General features: G+C 38.0%; 1 protein-coding gene across 7 annotated transcripts in view; it reads left to right on the top strand.

Annotated features, from left to right (window-relative positions):
* LOC128891134 (regulating synaptic membrane exocytosis protein 1) overlaps positions 1 to 15,425 on the top strand; it is a 145,866-nt gene that overhangs the window by 110,412 nt on the left and 20,029 nt on the right. For 3 of the 7 annotated variants that reach the window (XM_054150368.1, XM_054150367.1, XM_054150369.1), the window contains exons 16-19: positions 7,144 to 7,322; positions 8,195 to 8,410; positions 9,041 to 9,372; positions 11,269 to 11,454. In XM_054150368.1, the coding sequence (XP_054006343.1) occupies positions 7,144 to 7,322; positions 8,195 to 8,410; positions 9,041 to 9,372; positions 11,269 to 11,454 (913 nt within the window). Of the gene's footprint in view, positions 1 to 7,143; positions 7,323 to 8,194; positions 8,411 to 9,040; positions 9,373 to 11,268; positions 11,455 to 14,396; positions 14,975 to 15,425 lie in introns of those variants that run through there. The other 4 variants (XM_054150371.1, XR_008460764.1, XM_054150370.1 and 1 more) reach the window with 4 other exon arrangements.

Below are 15,425 nucleotides of genomic sequence, written 5' to 3'. Positions count from 1 at the left end.
CTCTCTCTCTCTCTCTCTCTCTCTCTCTCTCTCTCTCTCTCTCTCTCGCTCTCGCTCTCTTTTCACTTATCTATCTATCTGTTTGCGTGTACGTTTATCTATTTACATACGTACGAATTCCATCAAATCTTCATGCGCAAATACACGAACAGGAAACTTATTCTGAACCATATAATCATCTGAGTCCTCCTAGTCCAGAAACTCTAGCCTAAGGTACACGTAACATTATAAAAATATTTGCAACAAATTGATGTTTTCTACATACTCTTCATAAGACGTTACAAAGTAGATTTCAATGTAGATATCCGAAAAATTATTGGGTTTGCTGCAAAAATAGTTGCTACCAAAGACTGAACTTTTATAATACTGAACTTTTTGAAGATACATGTTACTTAAAAATTTCATCGTGCAATCGTACATTCCAACTTACTTCATTATTGTTGAAAGATTTTATGTGTCAACTGAGATTAAGACATAATTGTTAGGGAGTACTTTTTGCTCAAATCTGTGTGTATGGAAATCTAGGTTGAAATTCAACGTTGAACATTTTCATGTCATTCCACGTGTAAAATATTGATTGCACGGAAAAATATATTAGACATTTTTCTTAGCTTCATTTCGTAGGGTATCCATCTCTACAGCGAACCCTTTGATACGAAAAACTGATTATTTACACTTTACAAAGTTCGTAAAAAATAGTAACGACTAAATGAAAGTATATGCAAAAAAAACTCAGTTTGACAAAAATATTCATAATCAACCCTAAAGTGACTGAACTATTCTCCTGCAATGGTTTAACCAAGAATCTTATTTTTCATTGCACAAGGCTTTAATGTTTAAAGGGTTTATAGGGTCAGCATTAAATTGAAGAGCGTTTCGTTTACGCTTTTCTTAGAATTCTATCAGTTGAATTCTTAACCCATTTCCGGCTTCTACAGGAGTTCTGGGACACCCTGTACAGTTGAATCAAATAATTTGTCTACTTAGTATATTTTCACACACATTTTAGCAGTACATCTTAAGTATTTTAACGTGCTATTAGGTTTTAAGCAAGTCTTCTTCCTAGTTAGTCTAATTTCTCATTGTGTTTGTGTTAGCAATGTTCACTAAAAATTTCTTATCGCGTACAACAACATTTGATTCATTTCAATAATTTTGCAATTTCTGTTAAGATTCCAAGCGTATAATTTGTTAAGAGTTAACCTTCCATAAGTTGAATTTGTTTTCTGCAAACAACTTGCAAAGGATTAGTTTGATATTTCATGTTGACGGCGCTGCCAGCCGTCATCAATATTGTTATTGTTTATCAGAGACATTATATAATTATGGGGTTACGTCATCTCGTGAAAAGACTAACGTTATTTGGTAAAATAATACTGTTTCGACCTCGATATGTTAGCATTCGATATATTCGGGAAAAATTAACGAATTGTAATAACGTATCTTTTCAGGATGTATTGTTACGACATTGTTATATCATTTTATGAATAATTAAAAGCCTTTCAGTTATATATTACCCAATTTGGGATAAATGCAAAAGAGTGAAATAATCAAACTTTAATGACAAATGATTAAGATAAAGAAAAGAAAAGACTTCCAATTGATGGTAACTCTGTATAATCGTGCAGCACAACAGAATTCCGACACAGTAAAAACAAATTCGTCCTTGTAATTTAACAAATCAATAACACGACCTAACCTGCGTTATCGCGAGAATGCAATTGCTAGGTGGAAAACGCGATATTCGCGTATAAAGTTTATCCGTGCGTGTATTGCGTGTTGTAAACTCGTAGGTTTCTATAAAACTTATTTAGTAGACTCGAAAAAAATTGGCTGCACGCGTCGAACCAAATAAATATGTTACTTAAACCCAAATAACACGTTAATATGCTTAATTGGATTATTGGCTAACGAATTACTGCACGGTCGAATTTAACAAACAAATAAATGAATTAATTGATGGAGCGATTTCTCAATGCTCCGTTAAATTTATAACAGACGACAAACACCGATCAACTAGCTAAATTTATCAATAAAACCGCCAATGAAAATCACGTACTCGCTCGCTGCGCGTACAAAACCACCACCGTTCTTTTCTCGCGACTCTTCTTCGGGTTTAAAGGTGTTTTCTAAATCTAACAAGAGTAAGGCACAGGTGTGGAAAGCTGAGTAAAGTATCGTTTCGGATGGTAAAAATTATATTCTATTTGAAATCGTACATAAAGAATGGACTCTTTTAATATGCGTACTTGACAATCGTATTATTATTCGTTACCGTGCTAATACACAAGGTGTCCTACTTAACACTAGCATCTTAACTATATCCGCGTGTTTCTCACGATAGAAAGAAAATGTTACAGTTAAAATGTTAAAATAATAATTAACATTTTGACCACGAAGATATATACATACGTATGTACATCGAAATCCAGTAACGAAACGAAGTCCGGAGCCCCGTGCAAGTGGACGAAATTTTTAAATTCGTCAAATGGATTTTTTAAAAGTATTGTATTGCGCGGAAAGTTCGTGCCGTTTTTTGGTAGGTGACGTTAGGACATGTCTGAATATATCAGAACGATATCAGAACGGACAGAATATTCGAATTGCCTGAAAGATGGGAAAAGGTTGTAGATCAAAATGGCACCTGTATAACTTAATAAATTTATACTAAAATTTAAATATTCTGCGTTCCAATTTTCCTTCGAAAACGGCACGAACATTCCGGACAAACCAATATCTTCCTATACAAGATGACAAGACGATATTTTTTTGTATATTTACAGTTTGTTCATCCGACATTTAGCTTAAAACATAAAAATTGAAAACTTGAAACGACGACGCCCGATCTAATAAGAAAGCAAAAAGTTTACGGTTCGAGCGGAATTTGAAAATCTACTTTTGGCTAGATTTCGAGAACAAATACTCCCCTATGAGTCGCTTCGGAATCCATGTTCACACCTGTGCCTTCGCGAGACAGAAAGCGAGACGGAGCATGAACACGCGTGAAAATTCGTCATCATTAAGTGTCCTTGAGTGTTGTCGTTGAAAGGAAGTCGGAAGTGGCACGTAATCGATTCGCGCTGACGTTCGTAGCGACGTTGTCAGAGCAAACAAAGCGACGTTTCCAAATTTCCGAGCAAGCGAAATTTCGCTTGGAACGGAGCCGTTCCGACGGCACAACTATTATTCGGCTTCGTTTGTTCCACTTACCCGTGCTCTGTGGCTCGAAAGATATCGACTATATTTCAATGAGCACTGTAAGGCCAAAAAAGCGCCGCGACGCCTGGTACGCTTCGCTTTCGTAGGCTTTGTGTGCGTTTAAATGTAGAGCCGGGATGAGAAACCTGTCGGAATTAGAAGGTCACGTGTCACTGCGTAGATTCCTCTCAAGTATACCGTGAATTTTGCGCGTTTATGGTGCGTGGTAATGTGGGAACCAAATGCAAAACGCATAAAATTGCATTAAATTGTTTAACGAGACGATATCGATATTTTATTATGAATGAGTTTATATACATCCTATTTAGCATATGTTTTTTTTTTCACATTTACATACGTCACATTTTAAGTTAAGTTTTACTAACAGCTTCCAGCTGCACCTCGCCTCCTTCATCGTTATTTCCTTCGATTATATTTTGCGTTTCCGTTTCGCGTTCCATCCTTCTGTGTATTGTTTTTCTGTTTCTAGGTCAAACTTAACAAAGAAGTTAAATAGATGCACCATAGCTGCAGTGTACTCGTCAGGAATCGCGATTAACTTTGTCGAAGTCGTGAAAAATTAATTTTTCGTAAACATAGTCTCGTAATAAGAAATTGCATTGTGTTTTTGCTTAACACGTCTTCGATTTAACGGCGGTTAAATCGGCTATGTTGTAAGAGGGTTGAGTGTAACTAGTAAAGTCTGTAAACAAGACTTAAAATCCGCAGGATTCTCATCCCTAACGAAAACGGTACGTGTTTGGGGTAAATAATGGTAAACAATAGGGACGTGAGAGAAACCGAAATGGTTGAATTCAGATTCATCAGGTCGAAAATCGAGATCTTGAAAGTATCACGTTACTGATCCTGGATAAATTTCAATTGAAATTAAACGAAATTGTTATTTCCTTCAGAAATATAAGAACGTCTAAAAAGGATTATAAACTGCAGCAAATAATTAAAAAAAAAACTGTCCCGCTAACAAACGGAATTGATAATGTAATTTTTAATTATTGAAAGTCATTAAAGTTGTACAAAACTTTGGTATCTTATAAAACATCAGGTCGCATTAGATATAACAACAACAAGTAATTATTTCTTTGTACGTATTACGGTTTAGATGTAAAAATCATAGAATTTTCCTTTCCTGAAATCAAAATTCCAACAGTTTGCTACATTTTTAATGAATATAAATTTTGAATATATTGATATTTTTCATTGAAAATGACCCAAAACGATTTCGGTCAGAAATGTTACGAATGGAATGGTATATCAAACGAAAAAATCGTTTGGATCGATTTGAATACAAAATTTCAATTTTTTTCATTCCGCTGAACGTGTGCAATTTTAATGATATTTTTCAAATGACCTCGCATTCAAAGTTACGAATGTTAAAGCTTCGTGGAAAAGTAATTTACGCGATGTCCTATATTAGCTGTGCGACAAAAAGTTTTATTATAGCTGTTCTTGTTACAGAAACTTTCCGTAAACAACTTTTTCCAAGTGCTGGTAACATTGTTACAGCATCAATATTAAAATCGGAAAATGTGGAATGATTATCATCTTTAATGTGAAATTCAAAATAAAATGTCACGGTGTTCCTTTTCTCGCTTTTTACAACTGAAAAATACAAAAAATATTAAAACTTTTGAAAAATCTCTGCCTTTTGACGTATCGTCATTGTTTTCTCATTCCTTGATATCCACGTGTTCGTATAACGTAAAAATTGTCCGTTTCTAACGAGTAACAGAAATGGCCATTTTCAAACATAGTCCTTCCAGGATGCCCGATATTTTTGTCGCGCGATACTTTTGCAATCTCGACTCGAATCCCAGATAAATTTTTGATCCAACTAGACGTTCTCTGGTTCTCGCATGCTCCTAATAAACGAACGAACTTTTTGCCCGCGTTGTTCGAGGTTTTCCTCATTAGAGAAGGAAACGATGGATCTAGCTGAAATTGCAATTAGGGCAAAGGCGTGTCGAGGAATTGGCAGAAGATCAGTGGACCGGAAGAGGACTGGATAAAATGGAAAATAGCAACGTTTATCGCGATAAAATGGATACGGGAACGAACGTTTTTCTTGGCTGTATCGTAACGCGTCAGTGATGCACTACAATTTTTCACCGAAACTTATCTACCCACGTTTCATCTGTCGATAAAATGCAAATAATTCATGCGCTTAATGAGAACCGGATAGGAGCTTTTACTTTAAGCGGTATAAATTAATGTGAATTATATAGACTGGCTGTTATAAGAGAATTCTTAGAATGGAAATTTCAATAAATATTATTGTTTGCAATTTTTTAGAAAGCACTATTGCTTACCTTCAGAATACGTGTGTTTATGACAAGTAATGATATCGTTCATCCTGACCTATATATAGGAGACAATTACAGAGACTGGTTATTACTAGATAATAAATACTGTTTGCTACGTTTTAGAAAGCACTATTGTTTATCTTCAGGATGCGTGTGTTTATTACGAATAATGATATAGTGGATCCTTATCTACGAACAAGAGTGTTTCACTGATTCTGAATATACATTTCATTTATTGAGTTTCAAAGCATGAGAATTTATAGGATAGTAATTGGTCAGTAAAAGTATAAAACAAATGCTCGCATTAAATTTCCTAATTGCCGATTCTCCTTAGAGAAAATAATGCTGATTACAGAACGCAATAATTGCTCTTACGTATTACCAGGCAAAGTGAAATATAGACAAACGAACAATTTTTTTTTTTTGTACATCGAAATATGCTTATAAAGTAAAACATAGACATTGTAAATAAAGAGAGCTGATGTCTACGTAAAAATAAACTAAGGGTATGCAATACCTATAAATGTTCGGTTAAGAATTTGTTTTTTAAAAAGTTAAATTTAACGATTTATTCGTAACACGTGTGATACAGTATAACCAGACTGACGTGTTCGACTAATACTCGCTGCTTCTATTTATTGTGTATTTCTAAATACATATATAACTTACAAACACATTGTTCAAGTTTATGGCAGTATTTTTCCTCAATATTTTAATGTCTTACTATTTGCCACACACAAATCGAATAGAGTATATGAAAATCTGTGCAAACTGTAACAGAAACTCACGCAAGCCATATTCAACACGAGTTCGTCACTAACGTCAACAATATCATGCTTCCGTAGTTACGAGGGTCTAACAGATATGCAGCTCTAGCTAAAAGAATTACTCTTCACACGACTAAAACAGCCCGTATCTCGACACACACAGTTTGCTTGCTCTTATTCGTCTCAGCATCGAAGGTTTCTTCACAAATCGCTTCTGCATGCGGGCATGAGTCTGCTTTTTACCTTCCTTGTAGGAGTCACGCGTGAATCACAGACGTTTGATCTTTCGTGATACTTTTCCTTCGTATCGATACTGTGTTATTCTTTTGCTCACAATCAGAACGACTAATAAAAGACGTAATTGATGGTGGTGATTTCAATTTCCAGAATTTTACGCGTAGAACGATAATATAACAAGACGTTTCGAGTATAGAGATTTAGTTGTAACGTAAAGTAATTTAGGAGAGGAAAGTACTCTGGCTTCCTACGACTAACATTTTTTATTATACTATTGTTCTACGCAAGAACTTTTAAGAATCGTGTCATATTTTCAATTCATCTAACTAAGATTTATCTTCCCGAATAAAAATTGATATAAACATAAAAGAACGAAGAATAGAACGTTTTTCCGGGTTGCTTGAATTACGAACACCAGTTACGTCTGTAATTAAACCTTCTTTCTGTTACGACTCTCACGATTTTCACATTTCAATCTAGAAGAGTTTGGTTTTGCCTAGATTTCTAGCACACGGAGGTCACGTCTTTTTTTCATTCGTAGACTCGGCATTACCCCAAGCTCCTCCATCGGTTATCGTTTATTCGATGCGGCGTCTTAAATTACGTTTTCTCTATTCTAGGAGCAAATCGCGAAAGAGAAGCAAGTGTCCGGCCGAGTGCAGATTCAAGTTTCGTACGAAGCTGATCGCAAAGAACTGATCGTCACCGTTTTCATGGCTGACGATTTGTGCCCAAGAGAAGACACGGGCTACGGAACGCTACCACAAGCGTATGCCAGGCTTGTTCTTCTTCCAGTCTGGTAAGAATTCATGTTGAAAGTGACATTAGAATTTCTAAATTCCGAGTTCAGATTTGGCGGAATCACCAACCTCACAAACTCCTGTATACCAAGTTTCTTCTAGATTCAGTCATTTTTCGCATTTTGTGTCGTTATGTTGTATCCGCCATTTGGAATATCTAAATTTCTAGTTTAGATTCGGAATCAGCGACCCCGAAAACCCCTATATAACAAATTTCGTGAAAATCGATCGTCAGGAAAAATGGATATAAATGTTTCGCTTTCAAAGAACTTTGAGGGATCTTCCAAAACCAGAAAATACTACAATGTTTACTGTTACGTCATGGAATGCGGAGGGGTGTTCCTCGCAGGAAATACTACAATGTTTACTAGTATTTCTCGGAATTGGAACGGCCTTACAAGGATTCTACCAAAATTCTACTTGAAGGGCACAATTTCTACTACCTAATACATAGTTATTATCATTGTCACTTTTAAACAATTGTTTTTTTTTTTTTTTATATATATATATATATAACAATGTATGTGACTTTGAAGTGCCTAACTCGGCGTAGAATCGTCCGATTCGATTCTAACAAAATTCAAATTAAATAATATTGACGAATTGTTGTTCATTCCAGTGCCTGGTTTTCATTATATTCCTTTTACCAGTAAAGATTTTCATCGATTTCAAAAATTTTTATCGTATCGTAGAACGAACAAAAATAGTTTTTACAAACGTAAGATCTAGGAACGCTGGACTTAAAATAGATTCCCTTGTATTACGATTTCAGGTTAATCACAAACGAATGAATGATTTATCAATTTTTGCGATTCGTATGTGTACTTTATCGAATGTTATACCGACGATTATTTGTTCATCGAAATTGCAGCGATGACCAAAGTACTTTGAAAACTGCGATTGCCGAGCCGAGTCAAAAGCCGATTTGGAACGCGACGTTACTCTTTTCCCGTGTTGATGGAGAAAGCTTAATGAAGCGAGCGATTGAGGTGACTCTCTGGGATTTCTGTCCCGACTCTGCGAAAGTTTTTCTCGGCGAATGCAACGTTAATTTGCAGCGTGCTCTTGAAAACGACAGGGCGGTTTGGTGAGTAATTTCACATTGGGATGTTACACATATGTACGTCGGAATATGGTCTCTTTATTTCGTAAAATCAATTCGAGTAGGGGTATACATCAACGAATTTGCAGAATTTTATACGAACGACAAATTTTAATTGCAAAACCAAAATTAGTACTTTATCATTTCAGATAAGCGGAACGCTTGAAATCGTGACAAACACGAACGTACTTTTTTTTCAGAAAGGACTGCACAAGATCGTTTGTACTATGTTTAATTTTGATTATTTTTCTTCAGCAAAAAATTGCGTATGTTCTTGAAATGTGGATGAATATGTGTGCAAACTCCGTTATAAAAATTCCTTATACATAGATTAAAGAAAAAATCTTCAAAAAGCACTAAAATTTGACGTTCTAGATTAGAACGTCCTTAACGTCCTAATTATACCCCCTTAACTGCCGCGTAACAAAAGATTTGGGTGTATACTTCCGCATGCGTAGTTCAAGAAAAGCTACCTCCTCATGAAACATACACTTCCATGATATTCGAGTAACAAAACAGAATTCTGTCTTGGTTTCATCTTTTTTACCTATTTCCGACGAAAATATGAACGTGCATAAGCATCCGCAGTTTACTCACGAGTAAGATTACTTCCAGGTATCGTTTGGAGGATCTACGCGGACTTCGCTTAGGTAAATCACCGTACTGCTCTCCCCGTGGTTCCTTTTCAACCGAGATAGCACAGAGGCTATTGCGGAAAACGGAATTGCCCGAAAGAAGTTACAGCGACGATACACAAAGCGACAGCGGAAGCCCCGAGCTCGGCTTCCTGCACCCAGATCACGCCTGGCATGCAAATTCGAGAAGAGGCTCCAGCCAATCCGAGCAACTGGAAGTCGAACCCTATGAACTTAACAGAGATTACAGTAGATCCCTGCCTGGCAGTCGAAGGAGCAGCTTCCAAAGTCAAGGTGGCACCGACAGCAAACGTAAGTGCACGTATGAGGTGACTTTAGAAACTGGGGTAGTAGACTATAGCCTTTCTCTAAGGAGAGGAATGTCAACCAGCTAACGAACTGTCGATTTTCGTGAAACTTGACACTTTTAGGTGGAACATCGAGGGATATTAGATATTTAATTTTTGTCCAGATGAACGACGTTTCATTCAAACAATTGATCGCGATTGAAAATACGGCGCACCGATCGATTCGCGAGATTTACAATCTGAAAATTACAATCAAAAAATGAGATTACAATCTCGAAAACTTATTTGTATTCAACGAGCAGTACACGAAATGTTATATCTGTATATTCGTTACGCGTTATTCGATATTTATGCTTTGAATTTATAAATTTATAACTAAAACTTCTGCCAATCTTTGTATCAAAATAGCGCGTGAGATATTTATCAAATTACATTTTTTTTAAAAACAAGGGAAGACAGCAACAAAATAATATAGCTGTCACGAGCGATAGCAAGGTCACTAAACGAATTAAATAACACCAAACTAGTCATTTTAATTGTTCTTATATAAATAAAATTACTTGTAATACGTGTTTTCCTTGGTTATAGGAAGTTATAGGTCACATATAATCATTTTGAAATAATAATTTTATGTATTTATCAACGTTTTGATTATTTACGAATCCTTAGGAGACAAAATTATTCGATATTTCTTCCATAATTTTCAAAGTATACGTTAATAATTAAACTTTCATTTGTAACTGAAAATAAAGTCACAATTGATAAACTTTTATACGTGTAATTTTGAAGCAAGTACGAAACCATTAAGCGAGAGTACTACAAATCTCGTGTTGCAATTTATATAAACCTTTCCGACTGACTCGAGTACTAAATTGCATTTGGAAACTACATTAAATCTAACGCAGTTGATTAATATCCATTTTTACATTTAAGCTATAACAAGATACCGAGAAAATTCTCGTGATCAAATTTTATTAATACACAAATTGAATTTGTCAGTCTCCAGAAAACGAATTCCTTCGAAAGTCGGTAACACGATAATGGATCCAAGGGAACACGATTTATTTGAACTGCGCTTTTGTAACTTTGGCATTGTACCTACGGAAAAGTAGGTCAGGGTTGAAAATCAAACTTCGAACGCGCACAGATATCGTTGCAGAAATTTTAGGTCAGCCATGGCACTTACGTTCATTCTTCGTCCTTGTCCTCGAACGGACAGATTCTATTTTGTAATATCTTCAACTTCGAAGCGACCAGTCGTACTCAAACATTCATTTCTGTTTAGTCTATTTTTGAACACGCTTCTTAACTGTGCTATAAAGGCGACCAAAAGGTCGCACGGTTTACATGTACATATAATTGTCTTACATCGTATTTCCGCTTCACATATATATGATACATTTAATTCTAATAGCAGATGATGTATGAAAGTATATTTCAGTGATTTATTTGCGACGTTTACTTGATTGGACATTCATTTCCTACACGTCAAACGTGATATGTAAATTCATTCTACAACTTGAATTCAAATTTTGTATTCGATGCATGACGAATAAACAGTTATCTATTTTTTATTCGTTACTTGACATTTTTTTTCTGAATACAAGCTCACCTCTGTTCCCATCCTTTTTTTCAGAACATTAAATACAATTACATCATTTATGTACGTTGTTTATATTTTATACAACGATAGTTTAACTGCAATCCTGCACCACTATTGTAGCAATAATACCATCCATTGTCATTATCTAATAAAATCCTATAATATTGTTTCAAATAATCCACACAAAGTCCATTCGACATGTGGAATATGTGCATCGGAACTCACATTGGAACTCACATTGGAACTCGCATCAGCGAAGCATGCGCGTACATAACATAAGGGTATTTGACTTAACAGGTGGAAGCATGGGCGAAGCAGACATGTCGGTCATGATGCATCACAACCGTGACCGTCGACGAAGCTCGTTCACCAGGCCAATGAGGGACCATGGAGACATTCTGGAAGATCTACGATTGTTCAAAGCGGCGAAGAGGGAACTCAACAGGACGATGAGTCTCACCGGAGACAAAAGACGCGAAACCCGTGAGTACGGTTACGTTGCTTTCTCTGTCCATCGTTTCGCCTAACCATTCGCTGGTCCGTCCGTCAGATCGTTCATCCATTCGTGCAATTGTTTGCCTGTCTGTCTATCTGTCTGTCTCTCACGCAATCTTTGACTACTTCTGTATTCTCGTTCCTCTCTTATTCTCTCATCACCACCGTAATCAATCGTTGGACCGTCGTTCCGCTCGATCCATCTTCGTCCACCAGCAAATCAGCAGATTGAATCCTCCTCGTCGGCTAATCCCGTGCGTATCGTACGCATGCGAATAAATGTATCTGCACGGACGTACATGTATACATAAACGGTCTAACGAATCGAATTAAAATGAATCGACGACCTTGGATGCTGTTACGAATAATACAATGTGCTGCTTGCACTAATAACGTTAGGCTATGGCGAAAGTACGAGAAATTTCAGACATTATGTATTGCGTTGGAGCAAAGTGGAACAAGTTTCGTAGGGAAACAGTTGTGGCGGTGGGAAACGTTACAAGAAATCTATTTCATTCTGTTGTATAACTAGAAATGAAATACTGCCTAGAGAATGATTTCTTCCACTACCACGCGAAGTTCATGTATTTCTTTGGATAACTCGTTATATGTAGGTCCGTACCATTTCTATACATTTTTTTACATTTTCTCACACGCCATCATTCATAGATCTTTATATCTAACACTTGTGCGTGTTTCCTGTGCGATACCATGCTTCTTTCTCTCTTTCACTCTTTTTTTCACTTTACACGGTTATTTCGTTTTTTCTACTTTCCCTTTTCCGAGTGTATTCGTGTAATCGCTTCTCATCGATCTCGAGCGATTTGACCGAGCGAACGCTTCGAGTGCCTTAAGAATCTTTTGTCCAAGTCAGCCCACGTAAAGTTTCGAGACGCATATCGATCCTAAGTTTAAACTAATCGAACCGGAAACGGATCGCCCTGGAAGGGAGCCTCGCATTTTTTCGAGGTTTCGGTGAAAAATTCGAGAGACTTTTCGAATTACTAGCGCATTCGGTGATCAATCGTAAAGGACTGGTACGATGATTTATCATTTATTAATCATCTCACCGTTTATTTGCTTCAATTCTTCTAATTTAGTTACATGTCCACGACAATTCAGTGTTCAATCTCGGTGATCGTTATTGCCGCAAGTTTAATGAAACGTTATCAGAACAGGATTTATCTTTGGTTTGCCCTGTGGTGTGCGACATGAATTTTTCTGCTACGAATATATTGGAACACGCTATTTAAGAAACAACCGCACTGAATTTAAACGATAAATTGCTTCAAGAGTTATTTCAAAAGTTTATTTCGGAGGTATGTAAGTAATTGTATATACATGTATACAATCACAAATTGTAGCGATCAAGACACTTCTAGGGCCGACTGGTGCCAAAACGCGCATCTGTTCTCTACTTTACCGACTCGATAATTATTTAGTGACGCGAATTAAATTTGTACAATATATAGTAGCCATGCTTATAACAAAATCTGCTGGTATAATCTTACCAAAGAATTCATTAGCAAAGCCAGGACCGATCTTGATGGAATTTACTCGTTTTAATTACTATTTTTATTAACCTTTTAACCGCGAAGAACGTATGTACGTCCTCGAGTAGTAGTTGCTCAAACCGCTTGGCTGACCATAGAAAGTATTTTCAACATATTTATATCGGAATCCAATAATGGAATTCGTCAATACCTTGTAGAGAATGATAAGACGAATCTTTTTATATCTACAATTTATTCATCTGCCATTTAGATTAAAAAATACAAATTGGAAACTTAAAAGTCGATTTTAAAACTAACTTGTCCTTACCGACAGCCGTGCGTCGACAAAATCGCTTGTGTTTTAGCCGCGCTGAATACAACGTGGGTTTTTGAACATAAAGATAGAAAGAAAGTAACACTGCGTTTGTTAACTAAATTAAAGTGTCCAACACGTTATTGCAACGTTCTTAATAACCCAGTTAGGTCACAGTTTCGTCCGAACCAAAGTTAAATCCTGCACGTACTTTCGCGATAACTGAAATACACCCAACGTATGCAAGTGATCGTTCGTAATAATCGGATCACTTTCCGTAGATATTGAGAATCGAAAAGAAAAAGAAACGTAAACCAGATATGCCTCGCGTTCGAGCAGTGCGAAATCGCATTCATCCTGTCTCTGTCTGTCTATCTGTCTATTCATGGAGAAGCTGGCATTCCCAAAAGATCACTCGTCGCAATAATATGTGCTCTTTGCTCATCTCTGTGCGATCGCTGTTGCGCCGCTGTTGCCTGTCGCTGAGTTACTCGTTCCGCCTATGCCAGCCTGAGACACCAACGACCCAATATCCACGACCAAAGAACAAAGCGATTGAAAAAACAAAAACAAAAACAAAAAAAAAACAAAATAACAGAAAACTTAAGCGAAGCCGAAACGAAACAGAGTGGAGAGAAGGGGGATGAGACGAGAGGGATCCGGCGAAAACGATGAAGCTTCACGCCTTCTCTCCCGCTCTGGTGTTATACGATGTTACGCCGATGTTACGTGTGTGCCCGTCGCACGCCACTGTGAGTTTACAACGCCGTGTTCAAACCCTGTAACCCCAGGCCTCGTTCCTCGTTCACGTTGATACACGCCAAATGCCAAAAGCTACTGCCGCTGATCGTTCTCCACTTACTGAGTGTTCGTCTTCTCTCATGATCCGCTGACGAAGAACGTCGCGTTCTGTTCTGCACTTGTCTCTTTGTTGATTACCTTGATCTCCTTTCTCGGTCGGCACCGTCCGGCAATCTCTTACATGCATACACACGTGGTCGATCAAAATGCTCGGTTCGCTCGGTCGAAACGCCATCGGCCATCGTCACAACCCCATCCCCGATCGACGACGAATCGTGGCCTCGATCGACCGACCGACCACCATCATCGAACAACGACAACAGAGTGCGTAGCCCCAACGGTTACTGTGTGGCAGTGCGAGCCTGTATCTCCGAGGACCGGTAACTCGGCCTCCTTCCCACTGCCGCACTCCATACCACCTCGATAAGTAACCACAGGACACTGTGGACCACCGTCACGGGCTTCCGGTAAGACTACATTTTTCTCGCTTTCTCTCTCTCCCCTTCTACCTCTCCCACCCTTCTCTTTCTCTCTCTCTCTATCTCTCTCTTTCTATCTGCCTTACCGATCTGCCTATTTGTTTGATATGTTTGCCTTGTCTATTCGTTTATCTGTTTGGCTATTCTGGACGAATACGCCTGATATCATACCTTTTCCATTATACAGAGAGCGGTCCACATGAAACAGAACTCACGAGTGACTTTCTTCGTTTTGGAGATACGGAATAGAGGCTAAGACTTGTTAACACGTTGACTGCGGAGGACGCACGGTGTGCGTTCTGTAATTCTCGCCACAGCGGCGGCGGATCAGGGATTCGAACCGCTGCTGAACCCTAACCCAAACCCGGTTAATGAAGGGAAGGTTACTGTAACCCGTACTAACCACGAAGGAACGGTTCTTGAATTGTAGGAAGAGCGGGTTAACCTGCTCGGAGTGGGTTATGCTAGTAGAAAAAGACATCCAGACAAGTCAAAGATATGTGAAGTTATAGGCAATATTCAAATGAAATGAAACTAGATTGTTTAAAATGTACGAGTATACAGGGTGTCCCAAAAGTCGAGGAGGAGTCGGAAATGGGGTGTAGCTGAGACGATTCTGAACAACAATTTCCTTTGCAAAAATGTCGGATGGGGCTTCGTTAAGGAGATATTAAGAGAAAACCCCGACCAATCAGAGCGCGCGTAGACCGTTCGAGCGGCCGCGGTAGCGAAGGCTACGCGCTGACGGCCGCGCCTGTACGCGACAAGTGACCTCGACGTGCATCGAAGGACATTGACGCTGCCGCTGACGACCAATCCGAGCGCACGTAGACCGTTGGAGCGGCCGCGGTAGCGAAGGCTACGCGCTAGGCG

The sequence above is a fragment of the Hylaeus anthracinus genome, unplaced genomic scaffold (assembly GCF_026225885.1).
Source record: "Hylaeus anthracinus isolate JK02 unplaced genomic scaffold, UHH_iyHylAnth1.0_haploid 12001, whole genome shotgun sequence".
In the NCBI taxonomy this organism is placed as follows: domain Eukaryota; kingdom Metazoa; phylum Arthropoda; class Insecta; order Hymenoptera; family Colletidae; genus Hylaeus; species Hylaeus anthracinus.
Note: the sequence above shows the minus strand (reverse complement) of the source record. Positions and strands in the feature narration are given on the sequence as shown.